The sequence below is a fragment of the Nesoenas mayeri genome (assembly GCF_963082525.1).
Source record: "Nesoenas mayeri genome assembly, chromosome: 1".
In the NCBI taxonomy this organism is placed as follows: domain Eukaryota; kingdom Metazoa; phylum Chordata; class Aves; order Columbiformes; family Columbidae; genus Nesoenas; species Nesoenas mayeri.
This window is the reverse complement of record NC_137541.1, coordinates 88,528,149-88,543,228: the sequence shown is the minus strand read 5'-3', so window position 1 is coordinate 88,543,228 and position 15,080 is coordinate 88,528,149. Positions and strand designations below refer to the sequence as shown.

The following is a 15,080-nucleotide window of genomic DNA, read 5'->3' as shown; positions in this document are numbered from 1 at the left end:
CCTCACTAGAGCGTGAGCATCTTTGTTGCTATGGCAACTTCAACTTGAGTTCATTATGAAGCCTACATACTTCTCAAATGATTATGTGTAATACAATAATAAAAATATTACCTTAAGCTCAGAAAGGTGGTTTAAGAGTATGATGTTGTGAATGTGATGCCTTCTGCCCTGTTTCCCTTTCTCTGGATTAACTTTTCCTCAGCAAATCTTTAGCTGGTGTCTCTGTAGGAGATCCTGTACTCCGTACTGGCAAACCCCTGTCAGTGGAACTAGGACCTGGCATTATGGGAGCTATTTTTGATGGTATCCAGAGGCCTCTCTTGGACATCAGCACTCTGACCAAAAGTATCTATATCCCCAGAGGTGTCAATGTGTCAGCTTTGAGCCGAGATGTCAAATGGGACTTTACACCTTCCAAAAATCTGCGGGTAGGTTCTGACAAGCCTGTCTTCCCGTCTTCTTCCTCTACTCCCAGAGCTTGGAGCTGGAGCAGAGTGCCAAGGCTGTGACTGCTGGGAGCTATGGTTAACGCTGCATTAAGTTTGCAAAAAAGGATGCTAGGAGGCAGTAATGATGTATGAGACTGGACAGGGATCACCAAAATTTACTCCATGTTGCTTACTATGTGTTGCTGCATATGAGAAACTTGCAAAGTTTTTATGTATTTACAAAACTGTAAAGAACTTAGTGAAATTGCAGTAAGCATTAGCAAGAACAAGTGTTACCTGAGCAAAAAGAATAACTGCAGCACATGTTTTGTGAATGGTGAAGATAGCCTCAAAGCTGGAAAATGTCAAGGCTTTAGCCCTAGTCATCTTCTTTTTCCCAGCCTTGCAGGTTAACATATGCTTGCCTTTCTCTACTGAACAAATTAAACTGAGAGGTGTAAAAGAAATGAGGAAAATTCCTTGCATCAGTCAGTAATTGCTACTGTCTGGGGCTTCAAAGGCACCTGAACTCAGATAGTGTTGCTAGCAATGTGCTGTTAGTGTAATGAGTTATGTAAATGGACTACTGTGCTGCAACAACGCATTTATAAAGGCAGTAATCACAGTGCTAGACTTAATAGCTGTAGTTATTTTATACAGTTCTTTGACAAGATTCTTTTTAAAACGGGAGTTCTCACTTCTGACTAATAGACTTGTTTTGATTTTAGGTTGGCAGCCACATCACTGGTGGAGATATTTATGGTGTGGTGAATGAAAACTCCCTTATCAAACACAAGATCATGCTGCCCCCACGGAACAGGGGTACAGTTACATACATTGCTCCGCCAGGAAACTATGACACTTCAGTAAGTCTCCCAAACAGAAAATGCTGGTATATTCCATGTCTCTTTCATAGGCTGATGTACTCTTTCTGTTCTGCATGATGCAAACTAGAAAGTGTTTCATGCAACAAGATATCTGAGTTAATGATTGCTTTTGCTACCCTGCCTGCAGGGATGACATGATTATCTTATGCAGTTGTTGTCTGTGTATATGACTTGCCAATGACACTTCAGTGTGCTGTGTTTGCTGACCTCTGGAGATCTACAGTATCTTATGAATATGTGAAATTCAGTTGCTCTTCAAAAGCACAATTTTAGTTGAAGCCACATCTTGCGCTTTTTTTCCCCAGTAGCATTGTAAATAAGGGAAAGCACCTTCCCTCTAGAGGGGCTGATAGTGTGGTGGGGTTCTGAGAAGTCTGTGGTGGTATCAAAGATGTAGTTGAGATGAGAATTTGTGTGCTGGTCCAGTGTGCAGCTGTTTGCTTACTTCAGATGTCTGGTGCTCCCTGGTAGGATGTTGTCTTAGAGCTGGAGTTTGAGGGTGTGAAGGAGAAGTTCACTATGGTCCAGGTCTGGCCTGTACGTCAAGTCCGTCCTGTTACTGAGAAGTTACCAGCCAATCATCCTTTATTAACTGGCCAACGGGTCTTAGATGCCCTCTTCCCGTAAGTACTACCTTTTATTTTCTAGTATGTAACAAACCTCTATTTTGTGAGGGAAGCAGAGGAGGAGGTCTTATTTTTTTTTTTTAAGGTCAGGCAGGCCCCAAGCTTTCAATATGCATCACAGCGTCATCTCAAAAATATTTAGCTGAATTCCTCATATTTGTATATTTGACAGGAGAACCTACTAGTGGAAAAAGGAAGAGAAGTTTAACAAGACAGTTCTAGTGCATTAATCTAGAAAAGCATAAATTTAAAATAATCATGGCAAATCTACAGAAAGATTAGAACTTTCATGCTTGATATCTCCATTTGAACACATAAGTAGGATCTCATTCCATGGTCTTGAGAATGCATAGTTCCCAGTGATTTTGCGGTCACCACTTATGAAGACTGTTGCACTTAACTGTAACATAAAATGCTCCTTTAAGCAGCTAACTTTCAAGACACTTAATTCAGTAATATTGGTCCTAACATATTATGCTGTTTATTCTCATAGTACACAGCTAAGTACAGTTATTCTTTTCCTAGTATTTGCATTCCATCAGTGCTTCCAGCTGTGAAAACTGCTATGTTTCAACCCTGTAAGTCTAGCTGTTGTACCAGCATAACTCATGTACTTCAAGGGCAGCAAAGGAAAAGGATACTTTATTCTCTCAGTCTTTTGGTTTGGTGAAATACCTGTGTGCTTCTCACCCAGAACACTGAATGTGATTCCTGTTGCTCTGCTTTTAATTAGTGAGGTTTTTTTTAAAACATCTTCTAGAATAGGAGAGAGCTGGTTTTGAGTTCCTTGTAAATCAGAGTCCTTTTTCTTTATTCAGGTGTGTACAAGGGGGTACAACAGCAATTCCTGGGGCATTCGGTTGTGGGAAGACTGTGATCTCACAGTCTCTCTCAAAATACTCCAACAGTGATGTCATCATTTATGTAGGCTGTGGAGAACGAGGAAATGAAATGTCTGAAGTACTGAGAGATTTCCCTGAGGTTAGTATGGAGAATTCATGGAGAGTAAACTTTCTTGGCAAGACTTGCTATTGTACTGGCATTATAACTGAATAAAATAGCGTATTGGTAGAGTGACTTGAAATTATCTTCTTGCCTCCCTGCTATAAGTTCTGACTCTAGTAGGAAAAAAAACCCTTTGGCTTGTTCAAGAATAATTTCAGTGGCTCTTCAATGAGCATCTGGACTAGTTTTTGGGTGTACCTTCTAACTTGTTTAAAATAAAGCCAAAATGAATGCCAGGATGTAATTTAGCCTGGTTATAAGCATCTTACCTTTCACTGGTAATGTCTCTAACGTAACCATGCATAGCTAATGCAGTATCTCTATGTGCAGGGTGGTGATACAAACAGTTATCAGATATTAGTTTGACATGTCAGGCTTTGGAAAACCTTCTGAAGGAAGTAGAAAATTCCTGGATTAAAAAAAAAAAAGGTGCCACAGGTTTACCAATCCTTCTACCTGTTGTTATATGTTAGTGAAATGGTTGTGGCACACTCTTCTGTAAAATATGGGAAAGAAGCCAGATAGTCTGAACATTTGTGTTGAAACTCCACTGTCAAAAATAAGCAGTAAAAGGCTTGGGCATGTTGACTGATTACAAAATGAGAAAGTCAGGCTGAGGTGGCCATGAAAAAAGTAAATGTCAAGATACTCAAATGTCAGGATATGTGTTCTGTTGTTCAGGTGCTTCTGAGGCTTCACCTGGGCGGTTTTATGTCCAGCTGTCAAAGATAAACACGTATTGGTGTAGATGGGAAAGCAAGCTCTCAGATTCCCAATGGGCTTATGGCAAGAGGCTGATTTTTGGCTGAGAGAAGATAATGTACCTCCTGATGTGGTGGATTTGTCATTAGTCATTTGAATGGAATCAATAGGGATTTGCTAGTTGCAGAAGATGAGATGAAGCTAAGGCATGTATGTTAAAGAGTTAAGCTGTGTACAGTCCAGAAGGCAAACCAGCATAGTCTCCTGAAAGCTTGAATCTAGCCTCTGCTCTTGGTAGAGTAGGTCTGAGGAGAGTGTCCTGACACAAGGCAAGTAATACAGTAAAAAAACAATCAACAACAACAACAAACATACTTCTGTTACATTTTTTTATTTTCTTGCTTTTTAGTTAACAATGGAAGTTGATGGAAAGGTAGAAAGCATCATGAAGAGAACAGCTCTGGTAGCAAATACCTCCAACATGCCTGTGGCTGCCAGAGAAGCCTCTATCTATACTGGTAAGATTTACAGGAGGATGGAAAAGGCCCTGTGTCAAGCAAGCCATCATGCTCTAGTATTTTCATTTCCTGAGATGGTCAGTACCAAGAAACCTCCTTAGTTTCAGGAGCCAGCCCTTTTGGGCCTTGCTTGCCTTGAATTTGGCTTGCTTATGTATAATTACAATTTCTGAATATTGACTAAATTTTGCTTTTGAAATGAACTTGCTGCAACAGCTCTCATATGGTTTTTCTCCCTGTGTTGTGTAAGCTTTTGTTTGTGAGTAGCTTTTTGCTGATAAGTACAGCCACTCAATGCACAGGAATAGTATTCTCTTGAGTTGGCAGGCTAGTCTTCTTTCCTTTACAGCCCCTTCAAGGTGTTTTTTAGATTCTTTTTTTGTGAAAAGTTGGCAGATATTTAACATAAAACAAGACCTTTTCTCACTGTTGTATTCTGGTAGTTTGAAAGGAAAGGAGACATTTTACAATAAGAAAAGGCTTTGTTCGTGGCTTCAGTGAGGCAAAGAGTAGCATCACTGACATTGCCATGTCTCCTCAAAGAAATACACAGGGATCTAAGATGAGACAAAATGGGGAGAATGAGAAGAAATAAACAACAGCAGCAATAACAACAAAAGATGGCAAGGACATGATCTTATGAGAAGAAAGAGTAATTTTCAGTATCTATTGCCATCAGAATGGCTTATTTGCATCTTAGTGACAAGATACAAGCATATAATTCCTTTCTGAACTGCATCGTGGAGCACACTGTCTTTGTTCTAGGAATCACCCTTTCCGAGTATTTCCGGGACATGGGCTACCATGTCAGTATGATGGCAGACTCTACTTCCCGATGGGCTGAGGCCCTCAGAGAAATTTCAGGGCGACTGGCTGAAATGCCAGCTGGTGAGTAGTCTTTTCTCAGTCCAGTCTTGTAAATGCATCCTTTAAACTCTGAGCCTTTAACACAGTTTTTGTGTGTTGGTATTTGCAGACAGTGGTTATCCAGCCTACCTTGGTGCCCGTCTAGCCTCGTTCTATGAGCGAGCTGGCAGAGTGAAGTGTCTGGGAAATCCTGAAAGGGAAGGCAGCGTCAGCATTGTTGGAGCGTGAGTGTTGCATTTATTTGCTTTGCATTGGCTGCAGTTCTTCCTCTGTGTTTTTGTATGTCAAAGTACCTATCTTTTGGAAAAAAGAAGGTCCTGTTGCTCTGTGCAGCTGCAGAACTAAAATATGTGAATGAGCAGGTAGATATTTAGTGTCTGTTCACCCTCAACTACCGTTAAATTTTGTGTGGGGGCAGAAAGAATGAATGTAGACAGGTAGTTCTGTGAGGTGTGGAATCGCAGTCACTTGCAGCAATTGGAGGAAACAGCTCAGAGAAGAACGTCATTAGAGCTGTTGCTGAAAAGGACGTCAAACCACACTCAGAGCAGGAAAGAAGGGACAGTTAAAGCAGCAGTGTGTGCACTTGGGGGCATAATGAATTGTGATTCTCTTGCTTAGATAGAGTAGAATTACATGGAGCAACATAACTCAAGCTGCAGCGATCTGTGAAAAGCAGAAATCCCCAGACATTCTTCTAGGCTATAATGATTTGTATATCATAATGTGGGCAAAGTGAATTTCCACCCTGACACATTTCCAGGAGGGCCTCTAGCATCTGCAAGAGCACCTAGAGTCCATTTTTTGCTCTGCTTAGTTCTGCTGTCCACAACATACATACTCAAATGCATTGTGCCTTTGAGGCCAGAAGATAATTTTTTAATCTCTGGGAAGGTATGTATTAGGGTGTCAAGCCCAAATGAAGTTGAAGCAGTTATTGGATAGGTGAATATCTGCAATAATTTCAAACTGGGATATTGTTTTCTGTAAAATAATTATTGCACTGTGTTTCAAGGTGTCCCATCTTGTCCACACTTGCTGAATCTGTTCCAGTTGAGATAGGTTTGATAATCCAAGTTGGAGTTAGTGCGAAAGTGACTGAAATTGTGCCCTGATACTATCAGTTACTGATATAACTATATTTCATAGTATGCTTAATATTACACCTGTGTGGATATGCATTAAACATTTTCTGAAGTGGAAGCTTACAATCTGTTCATTACTTGAAATTATGTTGACTTTTCTGGTTTCTGTTGATCACTGTGCTATGAAGTCATACATTCGCTACTTCGGTTCAGTCTGTGAAAAAAATTGTGGTAACTTTTCCTTCTCTCTTCCTGCTCAGTGTCTCTCCCCCAGGTGGTGACTTCTCTGATCCTGTCACATCTGCTACTCTGGGTATTGTTCAGGTATGTCCCACGATGTTGCATCTTTTCTGTCCACTTTGTTAGACTCAAAATGATTGTGCTTCAGTGCATTTGTGCCAGTGGCTGAAGTGCGAGTTCCAGTTTGACACAAGCAGCTTTGTAGGGTGCTTTGGAAAATGTTCTAACAGTGTACAAGGTGACCTTGTGAGATGATCTCTGAACTGACATGTTTGAGATCCCTTTGGAAGAGGGAGCGAAGGCGGCAATTCCTTCCAACACTGACTGCTCAGGCATATCCATGTGCTTCCTGATCGCTGCCCTTTGGGCTGCACTTTAAATGTGGCTGCTCTCAACTGATGTGGAATGTGAACCACTCTTAATAGGTGCATTGAAACCATGAAAAAATTCTCAGAGCTGCTGACAGGGAGAAGCACATTTTGAAACTGATTGCCCAGGCCTCTTTTGAGAAAAGGAGTTATGTCTAATAGAGGTACACTTAATTTGACTCCAGTATTGTTATTATGGCTGACTTCTCCCTTATGAGGAGTCTCAAGCTGAGTAAGTCTGAACTTAGCATAAAAGGTGTATCATCTTTTGAGAACTGTATTTGAAAGTCACTCCTATAGTTAAACTAACATAAGGAAGGCCGCCTTCTTCATTCTCAGGCTTTCATGTTAGCTTTTGCCATGCTGCATGTGCTCAGACTTGCTTTTTGTATTGTTGTTCTGGTTTGTGGTGGTGGTGGTTTTTGTTGTTTATTTTTGTTCTGGGGTGGGGGGGGGGGGGGTTGGGCTGTGGATTTTTTTGTTGTTTGGCCTCTAATTATTTTGGTTCATTTTTTATTTGGATCATTGGTTGATCTTTCTGGCTTCTGACAGGTTTTCTGGGGCCTGGATAAGAAGCTGGCACAACGCAAACACTTCCCCTCTGTCAACTGGCTGATCAGTTACAGCAAATACACACGTGCCCTGGATGAGTACTATGACAAGCATTTTACAGAGTTTGTCCCTCTCAGGACAAAGGCCAAAGAGATCCTACAGGAAGAAGAAGACCTTGCAGAGATTGTACAACTTGTGGGGAAGGTGAGTAACCAACTGTGAGGAAATACGGTGTCAGTGATCCATCCTCCATTTCCTTACTGCTAGTGCAGGCTTGTGACCATGTCTTAGACCAGACTTAATGTGCAAAAAAGGCAAATGGTCACTGGGAGATGTCAGACTTTCCTGCCTCTAACTGTGCTTTATTCCAATTTTTTTACATGCTGTTTGATTTCTAACGATAAATACTATCTTAGATTTGACAAACCTTGGTTTGATGCTACCTTTCTCATGTAAATTAGATTGCAGGGCATCTAATGCTGGCATTAAGAAACTTCACTTTCTTCAGTGTTGTCATCCTGCTGAAGTGCCCTTTGTTGCAAGCTACAATAGTTCTCCATTGGAAGTAATCTTTGTAAGAGAAAGTATGCAAACTGATCTTTGCTGTTCAAGTAATCTGAAGGGTTACAATTTATTAGAAATCATGTTGCCAGCTCCAGAACAGAGGTGTTGACATTTACAGGCTGGCCTGTAGGAACAGAAGTGATGTCTGCTTTTTCTAAAAACTGATGATTACCTATTTTCTCAGAGAAAACCTGTGACGTAACATATGGCTCCATTTTACAGGCATTCTTTAATTTCCTTTGTTCACGTCACTGTTTTGGGAGAGAAGGCTGAATTTGGACAGGAAAATTTCCCTTGAGAACTCTCAAAAGGGACTCAGTGAAAACTCTGTGTTCCATCTTCGTACTGTTAATATAATAATTGACAGGTGCCTAGCACATATTTGACAGTAATTTAATCCTGTGATATTTGGATGAGCTATGCTGATTTACAAGGTGGTAGTAGTGTGTGGTAACATGTATTAACTACAGTTATTTGGAGGAAGTTTGTTCCTGATGTTCTCCCTACTCATTAATGTTCCAGCACAATCAAGATGAGGCCCTTCACTAGATCTTGACTAGCAGAGTTCTCTTCTTTAGATGTGTCTTCAAAGAAAAGGAAATGTGATCTTAGGGCTTTCTGTAGTTTCCTATTTAGAAAAACATGTTCTAAAAGACTAGTTTACAAAACAGGGTAAAATCCATTCCTTTGGGGGGTTGTAGCTTTCCTGTGGAGTATGACAGGCATTGTTATCAACTTCTTTTCTTGAATGCCAGACAGGGAAAGCCCATGGGTAGCTGTGGAGACTAATGTCAAATCCTTAAGATTACTTGTTGGTCTAGCATGCTGAGACCTAGCTTTACTTCATGGATGTAAGAACTGAGGAAGGTGAAAATGAATTTACCTCTTTATGTAGGAAGGTGTTGTTTCAATGTATGTCATAGCAGAGCTGTGTGCATTTTCTGTGTCTAGTGGCTTTTCTGTTATCTTAAAGGAAACTTCCTTTCCACTGTTTATCATCAGATAGACTACAGTGGACTTATGGACTGTTTGTCCCATCTTAATTTGACTATCAATTTAATTGGCTGTTCTACAGCAGGTAGTGAGAAATACCCAAAAAGGCAGAATTCAGCTGGAAGCTATCTTAAGAGGGTGGGAAGAAAATAGGTACTGAAAGATAACTGTTCTTGGCCAGGACATGCTTTGTCCTCATGGACTTGAGTACTAAACTAACAGCATAAATTACTTTTCTAGGCTTCCTTGGCAGAAACAGATAAAATTACCTTGGAGGTTGCAAAGCTGATAAAAGATGACTTCTTGCAACAAAATGGTTATACACCTTATGACAGGTAAGATCTGACTGGCCACTCTGCCCTCTTGGTCCTGTGGAGTCTGGATTTAGATGCCTGTTTTACTTGGAAACCAATCACTGCAGAAATTAATTTTACTCACCATAAACAAGTGGAAGAACTGTGCTTAGGGAGGCCATCAGTGTATTGACATTGTCTTACCCAAGGCATGCAGACCTTTTCCAAATGCAGTCACATCCTTTGAGTTTCTCAGGCCTTCATCTATTGTTCACTTAGCCAATATTTCTGCAATAATATGTCCTTTTCTCCTCTGGAGGAGGAGAGGATCACTGTGTTTTCACAGACATCTGAAGTCTTCCTTTTTGTTCTAGCAATGCATGGGTGACTGGAAGAATCGGTTTTCAGTTACTGTTGCATACTACTTGAGTACGTTTGATTCATCAAAAAACCTTACTAGACCTTTTCCCCAGTGCAATGCTTATTACCACTGCCTGCTTTGCTTCTTTCCATGCTATCCTTGTGTTTTAACAGCTTGACAAGGGGCCTTTTGTGCTTCATTTCATTCTCCAGACTCAGTAGGTCAGGAGGTCTTGAAATACTTAATCATGAAAGATACATCATTCTGTAATGCTGTATACCTTTGATTAGGTTACTAGGGCAGGTATGCTTGTATGCATTAGGGAAGCACAGGAAGTAGCACAATGTCATGTATAGATAATAGGAGGTATGTTCCATGGCATTCATTTATCCATTAAAAATCAAGCTTTTTGTGTGTGGAGTGCTCTTGTCATAGAAACACTCTCTTTCCTGTGAGCAAATAAATTTGCAGAGCTGTCAGGTCATCCCAGGTTCCCTGCAGGAAGGCTGTTCCCATGATGGACAAAAGAGGAAGGAAGAATTCCATTAGCTGCTGTGGTGTCTTCCATTTCTTGTTAGCATTGGCAGAGATTGAAATGTGAGACTTGTACAGCAATGGTTCCTTTACTCTCCTGTTTTGCCCAGTTTTTGAGTGTTGTTTCAGAAGCCTCACTCAGGATGATGCTCTTAGCCTATGACTCACCTGTTGAAACATGTGGGACCTGTTAGAAGGGGTCTCTCTCCTTTGATGGCCTGTATCAAAAATACCTGGAGTAGAGCAGGCTAAAACTTTTTCTTTCAGGTGAGAATTCAGTTTGTTGTGAAGGCAGGAGCAAAGGTTTGTCCTGCTCGCTGTTCCAAAATGTCTGACAGATCTTCTGTTCCATCAGGTTCTGCCCTTTCTATAAAACTGTGGGAATGCTTTCCAATATGATTGCATTTTATGACATGGCACGCCGTGCTGTAGAAACCACAGCCCAGAGCGACAATAAGATCACGTGGTCCATCATCCGAGAGAATATGAGCGAAATCCTCTACAGACTTACCTCCATGAAATTCAAGGTATGTTTTTAAGGAACTGGCTTGCACTGGTTTTTGAGCTTCCGGTGCCTCTGAAAGGCTGTTACTCAAAGGTGGTCATGAGTTGCCTTAGACTAAAGGTCTATGAACAGAGACATTTTGCAATTATTTTGAATACACTTAAGAACTGGCTTTAGTTTGCAGGCACAGGAATGGTTAGTACAGAAATCTTGTGGGGTGATGCTGGCTGCAGAGCCTTGGCCACCTCATCTTTGATACTGTCTTTTGTTACCTGTATTAATGGAAATAGTACAAGCATCTTTCCTGTTTGTTTTGGGGGGTTTGTGATAAAGTAAGTAATAAGTAATATATAAAAGTATTCTAAGGAGAATATTAGCAGATAAAAGCAGGCTAAATTTTAAATCCAAGAATGTGCTAAAAAGTGAAAGACAGAAATGTTGATCAAGCTATTTTAAAAGGAAGTTAAGGAAAGAAATGCCAGTTGCCTGCAGTAATACATGATGTCCCCTGTGTTTGGCTTCAGGGCCTAAGGCAGATAACTAGAAGGAGAGGAAGGGAACAGTAGCTTCAACATGGGCTAAAGAGAAAACAAGTGGCTCAGAGCATCTGCTCTGGATAACTCCAGTAGCCATCTTTTTAGAGCACATCTTTCCTAAAACTCATCCAGAGTATGCTGGTGTAGCAGTTACTGGTAGGACAGTAACCTATATGCTAGCTGGTGTTAAAGTAACTAAGGAATGGTCTCTATGAAGTATGATGCTTGTTCTGTTATAACTCTTAAAAGCCTTTCTTGCAAATCTTTCAAGAACAAGTACCATAGGATAAAATTACATTTAAAATCAAGTGTTCTGCTGTGCCAATATATTCTGTTCCTGCAGGGTACTGGCTTGTTTCTGCAGCAAGCAAATCCCTGGTATCTATTCTCAAAGCACCAAGAACACAACAGGATAGACTTGGGCACATGAGCTTCTTTAAGAGGTGGCGCTATAGAGCTAGAGAAAGTAATAAACTTTTTACATAATTTGGCCACCAGAAGACATCTGGCATACAGCAGAGCAGTGGACAGCATGACTGCAAAAGGGAATCCAGAGAGTGAATACATGTTAAGTGGAGCTGGCCCTCTGATACATTAGTAGTTACGAAAGGAAAATTATATTTCCTGGGTAACAGTCTAAAAGGCATGAGAATTTAAATGTCTTGCATCCTGCGGTCTCTGTACTTCAGAGAGGCAATGAAGAAATGCACCAACGATTTTAAGTCCTCTGTGTTTCCCAGAAGTTGTGCTGACCCAGAGGAAGGTAGCACTGAGAAAGAAAGTGATTACACTGAACAGATTTCACAGCCTGGCAGTTAATGCTTCTTGCAGGAATGCCTTGCAGCCTCAGAGCAAAGCCGATTGTTACATTTTTTGCCCTTGTCTTTCATTAAAAGTTGTCTGACAAATTGAAGCTGTACGAATATGTTCTTGAGCCTTGTTATGATTTCACAATGAGATTTTAGTTGGAACTGAGCAACCTCCAAATGATGGCAAAGTAACTGTTGCACTTACAATGATACACCCCAAAAAGTACAGCAGAGCGTTTCTGAGTCACAGAGATCCATACTCCATTTGGTTTGGGGATGGGAGCTGCTGTTCGTCACTGCAGCTCTTGAATCACACAGCATTAACTAAGACCCTCAGTAGTACAGAATCCTACAGAATCCTCTCAAAATCAGTTTCTTTTTAATAAAGTCAGCACTGCTCATGAAAAATATTTCTCTGTCCAGTATCCAGTCTGCCTGCTCACTCACTGAACATGGAAAGAGAATGAGATTTAAATCTTGTGGCTGTTGGTGAGACAGACAGGAAACTGGAGGTGGAGCTAAAATGCCTGCTCTGCAGTTAGCAAGTGTGAATCCTAAGGTCAAGAAATTACAGCACTGGCAAAGCAGGCTTATCTTAAGTACCCGAGGCTTTTCCCAATGGATCTGTTTATTTGCTGTGTTATCTTTCAGGACCCTGTCAAAGATGGTGAAACAAAAATCAAGGCGGACTACGCTCAGCTGTTTGAAGATATGCAGAACGCATTTCGCAGTCTGGAAGACTAGACTCAACCTCTGTGACCACTCCAGCTTGTCCTCTAAATTCCTCATCTCAACTCCTCTGCTTCCCTACCTTACAAGAATGATGCAACAGTACTTGAGTTGATAAATAGCTCTATGTTTCCCTGTTCATACTCAGAGAGTGTCTTTACAAAACATTCCTCTTTGTTTGTGTTTGGCATCGTTTTGTGTGTCTGAAGTGGTGAGTGATGTGTGAATGGGCCTGAGTGAGATAATGCTGTTGTACACTTCTAGGGTGGGAAAAATTTCACCTTGCCTCTCCCGGTTCTCCTGGTAAATGGTCTTTCACCTTGGGATGTAACCAGCTGAGCTGTACTGGCAGAGGGGGTGTAGATCTTGATGCAGTCACATGGTACGTTCTGAGCTGGCAGTAGGAGGGGCATTTAGATCTGGCACTTTCCTAAGTGACTATCATGACACAGAGCTCCCTATTGTCAAACAATTTTTGACCATATTCTGATAACATGTTGATACAACCAAAAATTCTTCACTACTCTGTCCCTTCTGCAACTCTCATTCGAGTCTGTTGTTACTGAAATGTGGTAGTTCTACATCCGTGCGAGAAGGGACTAACTAGAAGATGAGCACATACATGCTGGCAGTATGCTTTTGTACACTGGAGAAATAGTTTTATTTTCCTGCTCAATACGGGTAGGACTGTTGGACTCAGCATCAGCTAAATTCAAAGCCATAGGTGCCCAGCTTCCAGCAGAATTTTATCTTCTTGCCTCCCACTCACTCCATAGAATTTCATGACACTCAGCTGCTTTAGTTTGTGAAGCTTGTGACCACTGCTGTCTGCTGCAGGACATCGATAGCAAGTTACAGTGATGCCACTTGTATGGACCAGTAGAGAGTCCTTCTGTGGTGGTGCTGTCTGCCAATGCAGTTGTCTCCAGGTGCAACGCCCAGGTCATGCCAAGGAAAGTCTGTGCTTAACCTTCCTCCTCCACCTGTGTTCACATGGCCTCTTAGTGGTGGCACAGAAGGTCCCCAGGTCTCACAAGAGGAATGTAGGAGGCTTAACTGGGGGCGGGGGATGAACAAGGGGGGAAGGTTGACAAGTACATGTATTTACTCCTGCCTTGTTGATTACTATGCAGAATAAACCAGTGACTTTGATCTTCTGCTCTGTGCTCTGGAAGCACGCTGTCCAGCAGCCACAACTGATGTGACCTGGGCTTGTTTATTGGCAAATATATGAGCGGAATGAACACAGAGCAGCCTTTCTGTCAAAATCCAAGAGCCCAGCACCGGTATCATTGAGAGAGAAACTCTGGCATTCTCTCCAGGCTCTCCTTCTCACTTGTGGTGGCATCTGGTGCTGCTTTGCCCTGCAGCACTCTCTGCTCAGCTGGGTTCCAGCTGACATCCACTGCTTTGTTATGGTCATGAAACAGTGGCTGTTGTAGGTGACACTGTGGCAGTTGCATGGCTATGTAAGCATTAATTCTGCATTGAAGTATTTACACCAGCTGCCCACTTTGAACAGTAGTGATGCAAACGGATCTCGCACTGCGGACCAAATGCTGCCACTTCTGTGACGGTATCAACTTGCTGATTGCCAGGGAGAAACTTAAAGGGACTATTTTTGGTTCTCCCAAAAGGAGCTGCTCCTCCAGCTGATACTCTGGTAGTGAATGGTTAAGTTTACAGCTCACTAAACTTTTGGTGTATGCTGCTTATTTTACCAATGAGCATGTGTGAATGAGTTTTCACCATCCAAGCCCTTGCTGGATTCCCCAACGTTTGTACTGTTCACCATTGTACTATGTAGCATTTCATGCTAGAAAACAGATGTTCTTATCTCTTTAAACAGAGGATGTTATAAACTTTACAGAAAATGTCTAAGGTAATGCAGTTCTAATATTTATTGTGCTGTACCTGGCCCTGAAGTGTGACCAGTTCAAACAGTTTCATATATATTTTTGTCTTTTTTTGTTTTGTGTCTGTTTTCAGTGTTGAGAATCTGATGTTCACTGTGTCCTACAAGTCTTCCCTCCACAGCTGTGGAAGGAATTAAAAGATGGGCAGAACCCCACCACCTACTCTATCTTGTATATTTCATAATGTATGTTGCTGGAAATTGTGTAAAAAAGAAAATTTAAAAAAAAATGTTGAAGTCAGTTAAAATAAAATGGATTTAAAGTAGGTCTCATCTGTGTTATTCTGTCAAATCAAACCAGTGCCACAGTGGTGTACACAGCATACTACCAGGAAAACTCACAGCTTGCTTCAAATCTTATTTCATCATTTTAGAGATTTCTTAAAACCTGCAAGCAGCAATTTGGCAGGGACACTTTGCTTCAGTTCTGCAATTTCAGTACAGCATGCATCATCTCCTCAGACATCACACAAAGGAGTTAGTGTAGTAAATATTCTTGGGGTAGATATTTTTAGGACTACTTTTATTACAATGAAAGTGTAACTGTGAACTTGCGTTTTGCT

The 15,080-nt window shown here is 41.2% G+C and overlaps 1 protein-coding gene across 2 annotated transcripts in view; it reads left to right on the top strand.

Annotated features, from left to right (window-relative positions):
- The window catches only part of ATP6V1A (ATPase H+ transporting V1 subunit A), a 30,201-nt gene extending 15,309 nt beyond the window's left edge, over positions 1-14,892 (top strand). For both annotated transcript variants that reach the window (XM_080360570.1, XM_080360569.1), the window contains 12 exons: positions 214-428; positions 1,157-1,294; positions 1,787-1,938; positions 2,760-2,922; positions 4,058-4,166; positions 4,932-5,054; positions 5,143-5,257; positions 6,379-6,442; positions 7,279-7,482; positions 9,076-9,170; positions 10,379-10,550; positions 12,525-14,892. In XM_080360570.1, coding sequence (XP_080216696.1) covers positions 214-428; positions 1,157-1,294; positions 1,787-1,938; positions 2,760-2,922; positions 4,058-4,166; positions 4,932-5,054; positions 5,143-5,257; positions 6,379-6,442; positions 7,279-7,482; positions 9,076-9,170; positions 10,379-10,550; positions 12,525-12,617 — 1,643 coding nt within the window. In that variant the 3' untranslated portion in view covers positions 12,618-14,892. The remainder of the gene's footprint in view (positions 1-213; positions 429-1,156; positions 1,295-1,786; positions 1,939-2,759; positions 2,923-4,057; positions 4,167-4,931; positions 5,055-5,142; positions 5,258-6,378; positions 6,443-7,278; positions 7,483-9,075; positions 9,171-10,378; positions 10,551-12,524) is intronic.
- The last annotated feature ends 188 nt before the right edge of the window (positions 14,893-15,080 follow it).